At 49.4% G+C, this 17,422-nt stretch overlaps 1 protein-coding gene across 3 annotated transcripts; it reads left to right on the top strand.

Annotated features, from left to right (window-relative positions):
* Positions 1-18: 18 nt before the first annotated feature.
* C17H8orf33 (chromosome 17 C8orf33 homolog) lies at positions 19-7,430 on the top strand. 3 transcript variants are annotated; one of them, XM_057532423.1, is made up of 8 exons: positions 19-125; positions 4,627-4,822; positions 5,204-5,473; positions 5,559-5,598; positions 5,686-5,834; positions 6,034-6,118; positions 6,285-6,431; positions 6,809-7,430. In XM_057532423.1, exons 3-8 carry the CDS (start codon positions 5,468-5,470, stop codon positions 6,946-6,948), a joined length of 567 nt encoding a protein of 188 aa, XP_057388406.1. In that variant the 5' UTR covers positions 19-125; positions 4,627-4,822; positions 5,204-5,467; the 3' UTR covers positions 6,949-7,430. The 3 variants fall into 3 exon arrangements, with proteins under 3 accessions (XP_057388406.1, XP_057388407.1, XP_007185567.2); XM_057532424.1 differs by having other exon boundaries at positions 23-125; positions 4,652-4,822; XM_007185505.2 differs by lacking the exon at positions 19-125 and having other exon boundaries at positions 4,620-4,822.
* The last annotated feature ends 9,992 nt before the right edge of the window (positions 7,431-17,422 follow it).

The raw sequence follows: 17,422 nt of genomic DNA, 5'->3' as shown, positions 1-17,422 counted from the left end.
CTCTATGCCACTGGCCCCCTCGTCTTGGGAGAGGCTTTAGAAGTACGTCAGAGAGTTAGGGAGTGACGCAAGAAACTCGGATCTACCCAGAGAAGGGAAAAGGATCAGAGAGGGAATAAGTGAAGGTAAAATAAAATCTTTTACTTGTCTTACTCCTAAGTAAAATAAAAGATAATTGTTTTTCAGAGTAATATTGAATATTAGTGACAGTGTATTGGGTAACTGTCGCATGTGTAAGGTGAGTGGCAGCGGTGTCCTAGGGACGGGAGAGAGGAATCGGGACACTGGGTTATAAGTACCCGTGCTACCCTTGAGGCGGTGTAGTGTTATTTGAAGGTGGACTTACATTAGTCCTAATATATATTGCAAACTTCTAAGACAAACATTAAAAATTTTTTGAAGTATAATTGACATGCTAAATAGGAGAAAAAAATCTAATCAGATAAAATGCTCAATTAAACCGGAGAAGGCAGGAGAAGAGGCAAAGATTTTTAAAAAGAAACAAGTGTAATGAATAAAAAACAGTAACAACCATATTAATACTCACTTTAAAAGTGAATGGTCTAGATACACCAATTAAAAGACAGAACTGTCAAAGCAGATAAAAAAAAATAAGACATATAACATATAATTATATGTTGTCTATAAGAAGCCCATTTTAAACACGAAGACACAGATAGATTAAAAATAAAGGGAGGAGAAAGGCATACCATGCTAACACTAATGGAAAGAAAGTTGGAGTATCTATATCGATTTCAGACAAAGCTGACTTCAGAGCAAGTAAAATTATCAGGGACAAAAAGGGGTATTAAGTATGATAAAGGGATCAAGTCTGTAAGAAAACACAAGGATCCTTATCGTGTATGCACCTAACAACAGAGCATCAAAATACATGAGACAAAAACTGATAGCACAGCACATTTTTCCAACAGCATTTGCTCACTTCATGTCTTGGTGTCACATTTTTGTAATTCTCGCAGTATTTCAAACCTATCATTATTATATTTGTTATGGTGATCTGCAATCAGTGATATTTGATGTTTTGACTATGACTTGCTGAAGACTCAGATGATGGTTGGCATTTTTTAGCAATATTTTTTATTAACGTATGTACATTGTTTTTTAGACATAATGCTATTGCACACTTAACGGACTATATTGCAGTGTAAACATAACTTTTATATTCACTGGAAAACCAGAAAAATTCGTGTGACTTATTGCAACATCCACTTTATTACGGTAGTCTGGAACCGAACCTGCCGTATCTCTGAGGTGTGCCTGTATATTAACTGCCACACCTTTTGTATTTTTATGATTTTTCTTGGGGATTTCACTGTTTAAAATGGCCCTCAAGCATAGTGAAGTGCTGTCTAATGTCCCTAAGTGCAAGAGGGCTGTGATGTGATGCCTTTATAGAGGAAGCGTGCTAGATGAACTTCATTCAGCACAAGTTATAGCGCTGTTGGCCGAGTTCAGTGTTTATGAATCAACAGTCTATATTAAATAAGGTGTCTTTAAGCAGAAACACACATAAAACAAGGTTATGTATTGATTGGTTGATGAAAATGTCGTGACCAGAGGCTCCGAGGAACCTAACTCTATTTCCCCTAGGAGCAATGGTTTGTTATTCCCTAATTCAGCGTTCCCAGCTACTTTATACAACTACCGTGGATGATGAGAATTGGCTGTATGTAAATATTTATATTTGCACATATGAAATTTATAGTATATTTTCTAAACAGGCCAGGGGAGTAGGCCAAGGAAAGACTGTGTCAGTAGAGACTAGTGTGTCTCAAGAGACAGAAAGCAGCCATGATGGTTGAGAGTGAAACGTTAGGCATGGTTCCTGCAGTGGCTGTGGAGGTGCAGACAGCCAGGCACAGCTAGATGAAGACTTGCTGTTCATTTTATGAGCCTTTATTACATGCCAGGGTGGGAGGCAATGTAGAGGAGATCTGGGGACTTAGTGACATGGAGGACTAGATCGTCTATGCTTTCCTCTCTAGAGCTCTTCAAGGACCTACTGTCTGAGTTTGGGGGTTTGAACAGGTGCTAGTACTGTCAGGGAAGAAAAATGAGGCGGCTGGCTGGGCAGAGGGCAGTGGGGGCTGCAGGGGCCTGTAAGGAGAGGTGGGGGGTGAGGCTCGGAAGGCTGGCAGATCAGCAGGGCCAGAGCAGAGTGAGGTCTGGAAATAGTTGCCTCTGTATGACTTATGGGGCATGTGCTGGCTGGAAGTAAGGAGCTTGGACTTTATGCTGGAGGAAATAGAAGATTTCTAGGCAGGAGAGCAACACAGTTTCTGTTTTAGAAAGACCACTCTCACCACAGGGTGGTTCAGAAAAGACAGGAGAGAGTGAAAGTGCAGGCAGAGAGATGAGTGAGAACTCGATTGAAGTTCAGGGCAGATACGGGGGGGTGGGGGTGGGTAGGGGTGGAGATTACTTAGGAGATAAACTGATAGGATTCAGTGGCTGACTGGGAATAGAGGCTGTGGAAGGGGAAGCATCTGGTGTGAGGCCTGTGCTCAGGCACACATGTCTGGGCTGAGAAGGCTTCTGTAGGAAGCAGTTTTGGGCCAAGTCATAGAGGGGTTTCACAGCCAAAGGAGGCAGGGAGAGGCCCCTTAGGGTCTGGAGTCCACTCACCACCAAAACCTCAGTCTCCCAGGACTGAAATACATCCTAACTGTGGTTGTTTTAAAATATGTCTAAAAAGTCTTTGGTCTTCCTCCAAAAGGTGAAGCAGCCTCAAAGAGAGCCTGATCTAGAACCAACCAGCTATGCTTTTGCTAGGTTCCTGACCCTCAGAAACTATGAGATAAAGAATGTTTGTTGTTTTCAATCTGATAAGTTTTGTGGTAATTTGTTACACTTCAGTAAATAGCTAATATATTAGCTATTTGGGTTGGCCAAAAAGTTCGTTTTTTTCTGTAAGATGGCTATAGTAGTGCTTAGTTGTCTTTAACTTCATTCGAAACAATTTTGTTAGGTTGTATTGCGACAGAGGTCATATCAGCATACATTTAAAAAAAAATATCAAAATTGGTGAATTTTTGTGTAGCCATTTTATTTTACTTTAAAAAACATTTTAAAATAAATTTATTTATTTAGGTTTTTTTTTTTGGCTGCGTTGGGTCTTCATTGCTGTGCGTGGGCTTTCTGTAGTTGCGGCAAGTGGGAGCTACTCTTTGTTGTGGTGCATGGGCTTCTAATTGCGGTGGCTTCTCTTGTTGCGGAGCACGGGCTCTAGGTGAATGGGCTTCAGTAGCTGTGGCGCACAGCCTCAGTAGTTGTGCCTCGCGGGCTCTAGAGCGCAGGCTCAGTAGTTGTGGTGCACAGGCTTAGTTGCTCCGCGGCATATGGGATCTTCCCGGACCAGGTCTAGAACCCGTGTCCCTGCACTGGCCGGCAGATTCTTAACCATTGCTCCACCAGGGAAGTCCCTGTGTAGCCATTTTAATATTGGAGAAGGAAGAAAAAACCCAACAGTTTCAGCATATTATGCTTTATTATTTCAAGAAAGGTAAAAACGCAACTGAAACGCAAAAAAAAATTTGTGCAGTGTATGGAGAAGGGGTTGTGACGGATCGAACGTGCCCAAAGTGGTTTGCGAAGTTTTGTGCTGGAGATTTCTCGCTGGACGATGCTCCATGGTTGGGTAGACCAGTTGAAGTTGATAGCGATCAAAGAGAGAACATTAATTGAGAACAATCAACGTTATACCACACGGGAGATAGCTGACATACTCAAAATATCCAAATCATGCGTTGAAAATCATTTGCACCAGCTTGGTTATGTTCATCGCTTTGATGTTTGGCTTCCACATAAGTTACGCGGGAAAAACCTTCTTGACCGTATTTCTGCATGCGATTCTCTACTTGAACATAATGAAAACGTTCCATTTTTAAAACAAATTGTGATGGGTGATGCAAAGTGGATACTGTACTATAATGTGAAATGGAAGAGATCGTGGGGCAAGTGAAATGAACCACCACCAAGCACACTGAAGGCCAGTCTTCATCTAAAGAAGGTGATGTGTATATGGTGGAATTGGAAGGGAGTCCTCTATTACGAGCTCCTTCTGGAAAATCGAATGAGTAATTCCAACAAGTACTGCTCTCAATTAGACCAAATGAAAGCAGCACTCAGTGAAAAGCGTCTGGAATTAGTCAACAGAAAACACATAATCTTCCATCAGGATACCACAGGACTGCATGTTTTTTGATGACCAGGCAAAAACTGTTACAACTTGGCTGGGAAGTTCTGATTCATCTGCCGTATTCACCAGACACTGCACCTTTGGATTTCCATTTATTTCAGTCTTTACAAAATTCTCTTACTGGAAAAAATTTCCATTCCCCAGAAGACTGTAAAAGGTACCTCGAACAGTTCTTTGCTCAAAAAGATAAGAATTTTGGGGAAGACGGAATTATGAAGTTGCCTGAAAAATGGCAGGAGGTAGTGGAACAAAACGGTGAATACGTTGTTCAATAAAGTTCTTGGTGAAGATGAAAAATGTGTCTTTTGTTTTTACTTAAAAACCTAAGGAACTTTTTCACCAACCCGGTACTAACTACTGGGATGACCAAACTGTACCTTCTGAGACCTCCCATCCCCTCGCCTCAGGAAACAACGCCGATTTCACTGACAGGAATCATCGGACAGCAGCACCTCGGACTCCTGTCCTCTCAAGCAGCACCACGCACCCGGGTCCTCCTGACGCCTGTGATGCGGAACAAGGAACGGCGCCTGGTGGTGGGGCGGCCTTGGGCAGGGAGCGCAGAAGGGCAGGTAGATGGTGCCCACGTCGAGATGCCAGCAGGTGCGCGGGGTCTTCCTGTTTCTGACTCCCCTCCAGGTCCTCCCCTCCCCTGCCCCAGCCCCTCTGGGCCCTCACCACACAGCAGCATCTGGGTAAGGCCGCGTCACTCCTCGGATGGACGAACGTCCCCCAGTGCTTCCACTGCGCTTACAACAGAAGCCGCCTCCCGCTGCGGTCCAGGGCCCTGCAACTACCCCACCTCACCTTGCACCTCGGCCCCCGCCCTCCTTTCCGCTGCCGGACCAGCCCCTCCAGGGCTGCTACTCCTTGCAGGACTTTGCTGACCACTCGCCGCCCCGTTGGGGCCGCTGTTATTCACAGCGCCGCTCTGGCTGACAGCTTTTCATGTCTGTTTACCTGCTTTTCCCTCCCCACTGGCAGGTGAGCTTTAAGGGCACATTCCCTTGTGTAGGCGTCGTCCTTTTATCCAGAGCAGTACCTGCAACCTAGTCAGTGTTGGGGAGGGTCTCCTGCAGACCTCGCTCCGAACGGCCCGGGCCCCGCCCACCGCGCTCCGAAAGGCCCGGGCCCGCCCACCGCGCCGCCCGCGCCCTGCGGAACTCTGCTACGCGGAAGTGTTTGGCGGGGAGCGAATTCGGCGTCGGTCCCGAAGCCCTCCTCAGGCTCTGGCTACGGCTGCAGCGCATGGCGGTGAGTGCTGCGGTGAGGGCGCGCTGGTGGCGGGGCCTTGGGCCGTTGGCTCCTCGTGACCCTCGTACTGTCCCCCCTTCTCCAGGCTCCAGGACATCCTGCTCGGGAGACATCGGCAGCCCCAGGTACTGCCCGCGCACCCCGCAGCCCCCGGTTCCCCCCGGCGCCCCGAGTCCTTCCGCTGTAAGGCCCTATCCAGTCTGTCTGCTTAGGGCACCCTACGTGCAGTGACGCTGCCTCCAGGGCCAAGAAGCAAAAGAAGAAGAAGAAAACCCGGAATGGGGCCTCTGCGGTGAATGGAGGCGGGAAGGCCACAGAAAGGCCGGCCCCAGAGGAAGCCCCGCTAAGTGCGGAGGCCCAGGCAAGGGCGGGCCTTAGTCGGGAAGGGTGGAGCCTCGGGGTGCATTCTGGGTGGGAATCCACCGGTGGGTGTAGTCTCGGATTTGCGGGCTGAAAGCGGGGAGAGGATGAGACGGGGCATTTTGGGTGCCTGTGGGATGGGGCTGGAGGCCGCGGGGTCCAGGTGCCCTCTCACAGCCACTGTCCCCGATCCATCGCAGGCGGAGCAGCTGGCTCGGGAACTGGCCTGGTGCGTGGAAAAGCTGGAGCTGGGGCTGAAGATGCAGAGACCCACCCCTAAGCAGAGTGAGGGGCCTGTCTGTAGAGTTGCGGGGGGGGGCGGGGGGGGCGGGTGAACGGTGACAGTCCTGTGGCCTGCAGGTGCTCCCAAGGGATGGAATCGTTACCCTTGCGGTAGGACAGTTGGAGGTGAGGATAGAGAAGGTTACTAGTCCTGTGTTTTCATCTGCAGAAGAGCAAGCTCTTGGGGCAATCCGAACCCTGCGCAGCCAAAGAACCCCCCTGCCCCGGAAGAGGCAGCTGATGCGCTCCTTGTTCGGGGACTACAGGGCTCAGATGGAAGCCGAGTGGTGCGTGGCCCTGCGGGCTCTCAGGACTGGTGAGGACCTGGGAGCTGCTTGGTGCACACCTGCCTAGTTCAAGGGGGCGGGGAGGGAGAGCCTGGGCAGTGGAAGGAGGGAGCCGAGAGCAGTAGGGCTGGTGGGGGTAGAAGATGGCTCAGGAAAGCGTCAGGGAGCAGGGAGAGAGAAAGCCTGGATCTCAGGAACACAGAACTCGGGCTTGGACCAGGGAGGCAGGGGCAGGAGAGTTAGTGAATCTCTCTGTGATTCTCAAGGGGGTGTGATGATAGTGTGATACCTTATAATTTTGAGAAGTAAGTCAGTTAATTTTTACAATGGGGATAGAGTTGTATGGGCACAGTTAACATTAGCCATTATCATTCAATTCTGATACCGTCTCTCCCCTCCCTTACAGCTGCCCACTCAGTCCAGTTGCAGCCTGTAGGTGAGGCCGCCAGAAAGAAGAGCCGAAGGGTCTGCAGGCCTCGTCTAACAGGGAGAGCCAAGGACACCCTAGACACTCCTTATGAAGAGTTTAGGTTCAATTTCTTTTAGCCTGTTCCCCATTCTGGAACGGTCCTCCTCTGCAGTTGGTGCAGGGGTTTGTCTTGAGTGCAGAGCTTTCCCAGGAATGCTTTGTCAGACAGATGTGGGGTTGCTCTGTCCCTGGCTGGTCAGTGAATCTGGTGCCATGGCTGTTGGGCAGATGCAAGACCTGCATGTTGGGTACTGACCTGACTGTGAGACAAGCCCAGGACCCCGTTTATAGGTTTTCAGCTGAAATGTCTCTCCTGCCAGAAGAGGGAAGTCCATTCAGAAGTTTCTACAGTAAACTGAAGTGAGTGTTTAGCATGTTGTAGAAGGACTCTTTTAACAGGCTTAGGAGCAGACTAGGTAGATGTTGGTAATAAGGATTAGTGGGGAAGCTACATAGTTGTACACTGGTGCTCACTTATGGAAGGATGTTCTGTCAAGTGGTGTAGAGTTCCATGCCATTGTGTCACATTGCCATAATAAAAATATTCCTCATAAAAGTGGAGGAGTGAAAACGTGTGTTAACTGTCTGTATAGTTGAGGTGGTGTGTGGCACTGCTGGGTCCAGGCTCTCACCCCAGTGCTTGGTCTTTTGTCTGTATTGCCTTCATTCCTGAGCAGGTATCATCCTTGGGGAGCCATCGTAGCCCCCAGCAGCCCAGGCTTTGTTCTGAGGAGCAGATAGCTTCCTGCCCTAGGAATCCCAGCCAGATGCTAGCATTGAGCCTCAGTGGACAAGCTCTGATGTCAGCTGCTCCAGGTGATAGTCCCAGGCCTTCTGCATTAAGTTGGGTTTTCACGGGGGTTAATCCTCTTCAGTGGTTGTTATGCCATCTTTGGTGGTGTCTCCCAAACTTGCAGACTAGACTAGATAGATACCTGGAGCCCACCTGCCTACTCAACATCTCTATTTTGCTGTTTCACAGGCATTTCAAACTTGACGTGTCCAAAACATCCGATTAGTCCCTAAATCTCCATTTGTTTTCCGCTTTTCAGTGAATGGCACTACTGCCCAACTAGTTGATCAGGCCAAAAATCTGTGTCACCTCTGCAAAAGGGATTCGTGGATCCAATTCCAACGTGTGTGTGTGTTTGTGTCGAGGGTTCCCGACACCAACAGCAATTCTTGGATGTCAGCAGCGTGTCCAAGGATGCAGCTCAATTCTGACACTGTCTACCCCGAGATGGAATCAGATTCCACAGGAAAAGCGCTCAGTCCCACAAGACCCCCCTCCACTTCACATGCCAGTCACGAGTCCTATAGTTGTTCCCTATACTTCTGACCAACTGGCTATAAATCAGGTTCCTGTGACCCCCTTCTTGGGTTCAGTTAACTTGCTGTAATGAATACCAGAACTCAGGAAAACTTGTTCACTCACTAGATTACCAGTTTATTACTAGGATATGAATAAAAGCCAGATACGTATCACCAGGCACAGGGAAGGGCATGCAACTCTCCTTCGGTCTCCGTGTTCACCACCCGGAAGCTCTCTAAACCCCGTCCTTTTGTATTTTATGGTGTCTTCCTTACATAGACATTATTGATTCAACTTTTAGCCCTTCTCCGCTCCCCAGAGGTGGGAAGTTTTAACTCTCTAATCACATGCTTAGTTCTGCCCGCCAGCCTCCATCTTTTGTCGGAATTCGAAAGTCACCTTCCCTGAAGTGTTTTCAGGAACTGAGGACGAGAGACCAAATAACCTATTGCCATTGTTCCTCAGGAAATTCCAAGGGTTTTTTGGAGCAGTGAGCCAGAAACTGGATGAAGACCAAATACATGTGAGAAATAAATATTTTGATCATTTGAATGAACATATATATATATACATTTCTTATAAATCATGGTATTGCGTCCTCTATTGCCCTTTCTCCCCCACGTGTGTTCAGTACTTCAGCTGGTATGAGCTCTGTCTTCAAAATAAGTCTCAGATGTTCTGCGCTTTCTTCGTCTTCTCTGCTAAGCATCCTCATGCTGGCCACGTCTCTTGCCCTGAATGCCACGTGAGCCTCCGGGTGTGAGTCCCCTCTGACAGCCACTCCTGCCTCCTGTCTATTCAGCAGCCAGAGTGTTCCTCCTCCATGTGTGCTGGGTTCTGTCCCTCTGACCCAGTGACTTGATCGTACCTAGGATGCCATATAAAGGCTGGTGGGTGAGGCCCACACAGGGCCTGCACACATTTAGGCTCCTGACCCCCCGTCTGACGTGGCCCCCTCGTCGCCACCCCGTTCCTGCCTTGCTGGCTTCCTGTCTGCTCCTGAGGCAACCAACTTAATCCTGCTGCAAGGTCTTCAGTTCTGCTGCTCCCTTTGCCTGATTGCTCTTCCTTCAGATCTTAGCAGGACTGGCCTCTGGAGAGTAAATGGCTTTGATGGAGAAGTAGCTCCACCCCGCCACTCCTCAGCTGGAGCTGGGGAGGGGGACACAGAGGCGAGCAGCTCTGAGGCGCAGCGCGGCGGGTTCCATAGAGTCCACCTGCAGCAGGTCCTGGACTTTGGGAAACACGGGACAAGGAAACAGGATGCGTTTGGAGACCGGAGATGTGGGGGAACTGCCTGGCCTCTGGGTGGGCAGTCATCTAGGCTGCCCTCTCCAGTCTTGGATCATCTTTCTACTTGGGATGCTCCTCCTTTGGCCTGTACCCAGTGGTGGTCTTGGTGGGGTTCCCTCTGTGACTTTTCTGTTGTGCAACTACAGCTAAGTCACATCCCTTCCCCTGTCCTCTGTTCAGCCATCTGCACATGGGGTGGGTGGAGGTAGTGGTGGGCGAGGTGAACTGGAGGCCGTCACCCACCTGCCATGCTCTTCAGCGTGTTCTGGTCTGTGCAGCAGGCCCTGGTGTGGGGTGGGGGTCTCAGGCCGACACCAGCTCCACGGCTCAGCGGCTCACCTGCAGATCCTCCAGGTGGCCTTTGCCCTCTGTGTGAGCTACATCCACATGTCTGGCACAGACCACTGGACGATGTCCTCCTGGTCTGACCCCTGCGGGGGTGCTGGTGTCCAGCCACACTGTGAGCCCCCCGACCCCCCCAGTTGCCCAGTGACCCCACTCAGGGACCCTATTTCTTTTCCTAGTCCCTACTTTCCTGGGGCTCCTCTCATCCTCTCCTTCGTGCTCTGAGAAGCCAGTCCTCCCCACCCCACTCTTCCCCTGGTGTCCCGCTCCCCCTGCCCCGCCCCCAGGACCTACTTTTCTCACTGCTCCCCACACTTAGTACCCCTGCACTCGTGGGCTCCCTTCACCCCACTCTCTACCTAGTGTCCCGCTCCTGCTCCTTCTGGAGACATCTGCCTCCTACCTTTAAGAAACCCGTCGTCCTGGAGCCTGTGCCCCGCGACGGGAGGGGCCGCGATAGAGAAAGGCCCGCGCACCGCGATGAAGAGCGGTCCCCGCACCGCGATGAAGAGTGGCCCCCGCTTGCCGCAACTGGAGAAAGCCCTCGCAGGAACCGAAGACCCAACACAGCCAAAAATAAAATAAATAAATAAATAAATAAGAAAATCCTTTAAAAAAAAAAAAAAAAAAAAAAAAGAAACCCGTCGTCCGCCTGCCCCCCACCCCCCGCCCCCAGGTTCCTTGTTCCTACCCGGGTCCCCATCCAGTCAGCTCTCTCGCCCCTTTCTAGATCAGCGATATCTTGGGCTTCTTTAATCCTGCCTGGAGGAGGAGGCACTGGGATGGAAACCCCGCCTGTCCCTGCACTGGCTCCGGGCAGTGCCGACCACAATTGTGCTGCCTGGTCTCTTCCTCCTGCCGCTGGGAGCCACCCAGGCAGGGCCCAGCTGTGAATCCAGTTGAGGTTCAGCCTGTGGGTCACCGTGTCTGTGGTCCTGGCAGGACCCTCACCTGGGATGGCGGCGAGGACTCTGGACAGGCTCTAGGTGTCCTGAGCTGGTGGCAGCAGTATGCTGGCTCCACTGCTCCCACATCCCTGTGTGCACTGGACCAGGGCTCTGGGGGTGCCTGGGGCAGCCTTGAGCATTGTAGGAGGGACCCTGTCCTCATAGCTCACTGAGTACCCCCTTTTTGTGGAGTGAGTTAGGGAAGGGGCCAAGAGGTCAGAATGGATGCAGTTTTGTAAAATGTAATGTACACGTTGGTTTTTAGTAAAATAGACCATTTATTTTTCCTACAAAATTTTATCAGCACCTGCTCTGTTCCCTATGGCCTGTTCTGAGGACTGTGTTCCTTCCAGCAGAGGGAGGCCTTCCCCCTCACTTTGAGTCCTGTTGTCTCCTGAAAAATGGAGGTGTGTCCCCCACCCTCTGGATGCCTGGACAGGTTTGGCTCAGGGATACGCATTCTGCCCCTGAGATTTCAGAGCCCCAGCTATGTCCACCTGCAACTACACATACCTTGGTATCCTGGGGTCCCAGCCTAGTTTGCCTGCTTGCTGTGCCCCCGTGGAACTCGCCAAAAGCTGATCCCCACCTCAAGTCTTGCCCTCCAGTCCTGGGCCCCAGCTGCCCACTCCCCTCTGGTCATGTGGACCGCACACCTGGGGAGCTTCAGAAACAGGTGACTCCCAGACACTCCTGTTGTCTTCCTTCGAAAGGGATGCTAGCTTCTCACTCACCATTCACAATAATGAATGCTGGAGGAGTAGATCTAAAGCTGTAAACTAACCTCTAGAAATGCTGGGAAAAAAGCGAGAAAACATGTTGAAGACTGGAGTGTGGGGAAGATTTGCAGAATTTTATAATTCATTCCACACGCTGGGAAGAATATATCTAAAATGACATTCAAGCCTTTGAAACTGATAACTGAGGGGCTGACATTCCTGAAGGAATTGCTGAACACACAGAGCTTACTTTCTTCAATAAGAGGGTAAGTAGTAAATCTAGCTTTAGTTAGGATAAGAGGCAGGACATTAGCTAGGGACAGTGTCAGGTTAAGGGCTAGGGATAGTGTCAGGAAATGAGCTAGGGATAGTGTCAAGACCTTAGTTATTGAGACGTCAAGGCCTTATTTAGTACTAGCGTCAGAGCCTCAAATAGTACCAGCGTCAGGGCTAGAGGTAGGGACAGCATCAGAGCCTGTTAGTGAGAGAGACAGGCTTTGAGTCAGGGATTTCGTCAGGCCCTGAGTTAGGGACAACGTCCCTAACAATAGAGAGACAGGTCTCACCCTTGCTTCTCCACCTGTATCTTACAGAGGTGGAAAGTACAAACTGCAGCCCAGCAAGCCAGGGACCCAGGCAATCCTGAAACTGCAAAGTCACCTGTGTTGATTCCAGCCAGCTTTTAGTAAGTAAATCCGTGACTTTTGTAAGAAGAGATTTCTGAAGATGTGTACCTTCTACAGAATTCACATTTAGTGAGGGGCACGTGAAAAGGTACACACAATTTTAATCTTTTTATTTTACTAATAGCGTATCTTAATGATTGAAAAATAGAAATTCCTGTAAATAAAAAGAAAACCAGAAAGTACTCATACTTTACACACCTAGTGTTCACGATCTAATGGACCTGCTTCGCCTTCCCCTCTCTCGTCTATCTGAACCTCCACGATGGACAGGACTCACCTGGTACAAGTGACGCGGGGTCAAGCTGGACCGTTGGTTTTCTGCTCCGCCTCTGCTTCCTCTACGCATCCTGGACTCTAAAGAAGATGAATGAAATGTCTGCTCTGGTTGCTGACTGTTTCATCTCCAACTTAACCTCAGTCTGTGGTTGTGGAGGGTCTCAGAAGTCAGGAAGGTCCCCTGACGCCAACCTGGGGAGGGTGGGGCCGGACCCAGGTTCCAGCCCAGCCCTGACACGCAGTGTGCTCAGTGGGACATGTTGGCATGTATGCAAGGCTGTAGCGCTGCCAGCCCCCATATGCTGCCTTCTTGAGGGCTGGCAGTGCCCTTCAGGACTGGCTGCATCCTCCGTCCCATTTGAGTGGGCAGTAGTAGATAATAAAATCTCAGAATATCCCTTGACCCCTGACCATCCAGGCGGGCATCTGTGGTCCTCCAGCTCAGGTCTGCCTGGGCCCTGTCAAGCCCCTGTGGCCAATCACTGAGCTGACCTTGCTGCTGGGCAATTGAACAGCTACCTGGGCAGCGTAGACGGCCCCTTGGGATGTTTCAGTTCCCTACATCCATGTGATTGAGAAAAGGGCCTCCTTCCTCATAGCCTCTCAGCCTTCCGAGAGGGCGTAACCCTCCAGACATTGAGTGTGGCCCTGGCCACAAGCAGCATACAGCAGACCGTGGCCCTGCAATCCTCTGGCCTTCGGGTTGTTGCAAACCTTTGACATTCATACTCATTAAAAATCAAAGGTATGGGAGCAAGTGGCTTCCCAGCTGGTGTTCGCACTCTGAGGCCACGTGGTCTCCAGGAGCCACGTGCATCCGGGCCCAGTCCCTGCGGCCTCTGGAAAGCCAGCCAACTGTGGATTCCACGGTATAGAATCATCCTTGAGACACTGCTCCGTTGAGTAACAGTTTCCTTACCACCTACCATTTGGTTTCTGTTCTCTGTAAAGGAGAGAGCAGAGACTGGAAAATGAGCAAATGTGTTCTGTGGAGATGGGTGATTAATATAGTCAGAGGGCAGGTGTGACTCCTGGGCTCCCACCTCCCAGGGACACAAATGAAGTCTGTGTGCATTTTGAGGTACACAGGTAATCAGGGCAAGCCTCTGAGGTGAGGCCCCGATGCCCAAAGCAAGGCCATTGAGTTTACCACGAACAGCGAAGTTGCTATTTTAGCAAGTGGAAGAGCTTCCTGCCATCAAGGGAGGACAGCAAGAGCCCTGGATGGGTGACCACAGTCACTGACCTTAACTGAACCTCTTCTTTTCTGTTAAAATGGACATTGAGTGGGTGTCGCCTGGAGTTTCTGGAAGCCCTGGATGCAGTGAGAGAGACTGTTCCTGTGAATGGGGCCACCCAAAGGCATTTAGCAGGACAAAGGATTGGAGGGAGACCAGATCACACTGCAAGAGAGTGAGCGACCAGAACTGCCAGGTCCAAATCCACTCTTAAACCTGTCTCTTGCAGTTATTAATTTATTTCTATCGTTTAAAAATCATGTTTTATTTTACTTTAGTAAGTGTGTCCAGTCCATTGGAATCAAAAAAGTCATAGCTGATACATCAGAGCCAATAATCCCTGAGACTCCCTTGGGTGCCCTACTGGATGGGGCATGGCTGGGCGAGATGAAGACACTGAGCGGGGTCCGAACTTAGGGGAACTGCCAGACTGCTGTGTCTCTGTTCCTTCCCTGTCCCAGGAGAGCGAAATCCCGGAACAGTGAAAGGACAAGCAAAAGGGGGAAGAGGTCTTTTGGTGGCTTAACTGTTCTGTTTGTATTTTCCTTTGTTATGTTCCATTTTGTTAATGTGTGTTTTTACTAGGAAGTTACCCATTTCCTCTAGATTTCTAGTGTGATGCAATAGGTTTCTCATTCTAGTTTTCAACCGAATTGTCACTTATTAACTGACATCCATATTTCATTTGGGTTTCCTTCATTCTAAGTTTTTCTCTTCCAGGATGCCATCCAGTGTATCATGTGACATTTAGTCATCATGTCTGTTTAGGCTCTTCTGGGCTTTCACAGTTTCTCAGACTGTCCTTGTTTCTATGACCTTGACATTGGTGAGGAGTACTGGTCAGATACTTTGTTGACTGTCCCGCATTGGAATTTACTTGGTGTTTTTCTCAGGATTAGGCTTGAGTTATGCGTTTTGAGTAAGCAGGTCACAGAGGTAAAGTGCTTTCTCATCACTTTATATCAAGGGAACAGGCTCTCAAGGCAACTTATCACTGTTACTATTAACTTTGGTCACCTGGCTGAGGTAGTTTGTCAGATTTCCCCACAATGAAGTTGTTTTTCCCATTTCCGTGCTGTGTGTCTTCTTCAAGAGGAAGCTACTTTGGGAACCAGCACTTGTGGAGACAGGAGTTATCTCCACCTCCACAGTCCATGGATGGCTGAGTGTCCACATCAATTATTTGGACTTCCACATAGGAGATTTCTATTCAACCTTATTGATTAAAACAAACAAACAAACAAAACCCTATGCAGTTACTTATTTTTACCAGCATGGACACCTGTGGACAGTTTTTTTTGTTTGTTTTCTTTGTTTTTTTAACTTTTTGTTATAATCCAGCAGTCCAGATTTTGTTGCTAAGTTCATTCCTACTTTGGCTATTGAGAGCTCTTTCCATTGGCTCCTGTTTTCCTTTGACATCATTCCACTCTGTGGATTTTTTTTCTTGATACTTCCTTATTTTCTGGTATAAGATTCAAGATTGTCCTGGCTCATATATTTACTGTGTCAGTCCTAGTGTCAGCCATTATTTCAAAGAGCTCTGGTTCCTTTTACTAGAGAATGTTATGAAAAAGTTACATATAGGAGCTAAAAGTGCTCAGCTGATAATGCAAGGAAATATATGCATGTATTCCCACCTTTGTGTATTGTTGGGTCTCAGGGAGGGGTGCTCCACAATGGCATATCAATTATTTTGAATGACAGTTCCTTAATAAATGGCTGATGCAAGAGGGACACTCTATCTCCTTGAAAGCAGGAAATAAGTCTCTCATGTGAAAGGTGCAGAAGCCTATATGAACAACCCTTGGTACTTCTTTAATTTACTACCCCAAGCCCAAACTCTGTTTAGATTCTTCACTAATTGAGTATCCCAAACCTAAGTTTCTTAGGCCTGTAAGTTCCTCATAACTTTATTCTGTGATGAAACTAAGCCTCACTTTCTGTTACAGTTGGGGAGGGATCTGTAAAGCACCTTGGTTTTTAAAGCAAAGGTTTGTCACTGGAACAAAGTGTCCCCCCAAAATAGTCTGATGCTCAAGATGTCTGTGTTCCCTTCATGTGATAGTTCAGGGCAGGTGGGGGTCGGGGCCCGGGCTCTGTCCTCCTTGTTTCTCTTCCCTGCTTTCAGGTGGAGGGCTCCCACCAGCAGGGGATGCGGTGCCCACATGGCACCGTGCCCTCCGTCCTAGGACACAGGCTGGCCAAGACCCTCACCACCTCCAGCACTTCCATTTGGAGCTGCAGTGGGTGGGAAAGCTGGGAGGTGCAGGTTGGCTGTGAACAGGAAAAAGGGACGTGGGTTCTGGTGGACAGCTGGGCGGCTCTGCTGTGGCAGGGTCACCCGGAAGCTGGCGCACAGCCTCTGGGTCCTGTGAAACACGATTACACAGCAGCATGCAGTCTTTGATGCTTTGTGGTTCTGGAAATCCTATAGGAGGTGGTTCAGAGCAGATTAAGGTAATGCTCTCAGTGGAGGTGGTGAAGCCAAAGGTCTGCCCTTGAGACTGAAGGTGCTAATGTGGGTGTATATACAGGACAAAACCATCTCGTGTGAATGTAGATTGGGCTCGTTTAAGATCAGTGCAGTTGTGGGGCTTCCCTGGTGGTGTAGTGGTTGATAATCTGCCTGCTGATGCAGGGCACACGGGTTCGAGACCTGGTCCGGGAAAATCCCACATGCTGCAGAGCAGCTATGCCCGTGTGCCACAACTACTGAGCCCCCATGCCTAGAGCCCGTGCTCCGCAACAAGAGAAGCCACTGCAATGAGAAGCCCGCGCACCACAGTGAAGAGAAGCTCCCCTCGCCGCAACTAGAGAAATCCCTTGTGCAACGAAGACCCAACGCAGCCAAAAATTAATTAATTAAATAAATAAAGATTTAAAAAATCTTTAAAAAAGGAAAAAAAAATCAGTGCAGTCGTGTTATGCCTAAAATCTCATATCTTGTGCCTTTCCTCGGGCACACCTTCCTCAGTTCCTGAGGCTACTGTAACTCACATACAGGGGAATGGAGAGTGGGCTATCTAGTGTGAGACCTTCTTTACCCTGTGTGTGAGTCTGCTCGGGGCTGCCATAACAAATACCACAGACCGGGGAGTTTGAACAACAGACCTACCTCCTAGTCCTGGATGTTGCCTGAGATCAAGGTGTCTGCAGGCTGGTTTTTCCTTGAGGCTTCTCTCCTTGGTGTGTAGACAGCCATCTTCTCTTCACATGATCTTCTGTGTCGTAATCTCTTGTGGTAGGACATCAGTGTTATTGGATTAGGATCCACCCTAGTGACCTCATTTTAACTTGATCACCTCTTTAAAAACTGCATCTCCAAATACCGCCACATCCTGCGGTCCTGGGGGTTAGGGATTCAGCATGTGAATTTTGGGGGGCACAACTGAGCCCACAGCATCCTGCTTAGGAACTAACGTGCCTGGGTTCTTCCTTCCCTCAAGTCCCATGGGGATCATGCGATAGCTAAGGGAGAGGCCACTCGTGCAGTGTTTGTGTCCCAGTTGGGGAACCCTTCTCTGCTCTCTTTGATCAGGCAGCAGCAGTGCCAGCCCCATCCTGAGGTGAGCAGTTCTGGGGTTTCCTGCCGTGTCGCCTGGCCTGCTGAGGTGCTCATTGTCAGGGAACCAAGAGCCACCAGCCTAGTGGGGATGCCGGGGAGTCTCAGGGCCTTGGCAGATGTCTCTCCCAGCAGATACTCTAGCGAAAGTGGGGAAACATTTGGGGATT

The sequence above is a fragment of the Balaenoptera acutorostrata genome, chromosome 17, assembly GCF_949987535.1.
Source record: "Balaenoptera acutorostrata chromosome 17, mBalAcu1.1, whole genome shotgun sequence".
Classification (NCBI taxonomy): domain Eukaryota; kingdom Metazoa; phylum Chordata; class Mammalia; order Artiodactyla; family Balaenopteridae; genus Balaenoptera; species Balaenoptera acutorostrata.
This window is presented reverse-complemented; position numbering and strand designations above follow the sequence as displayed.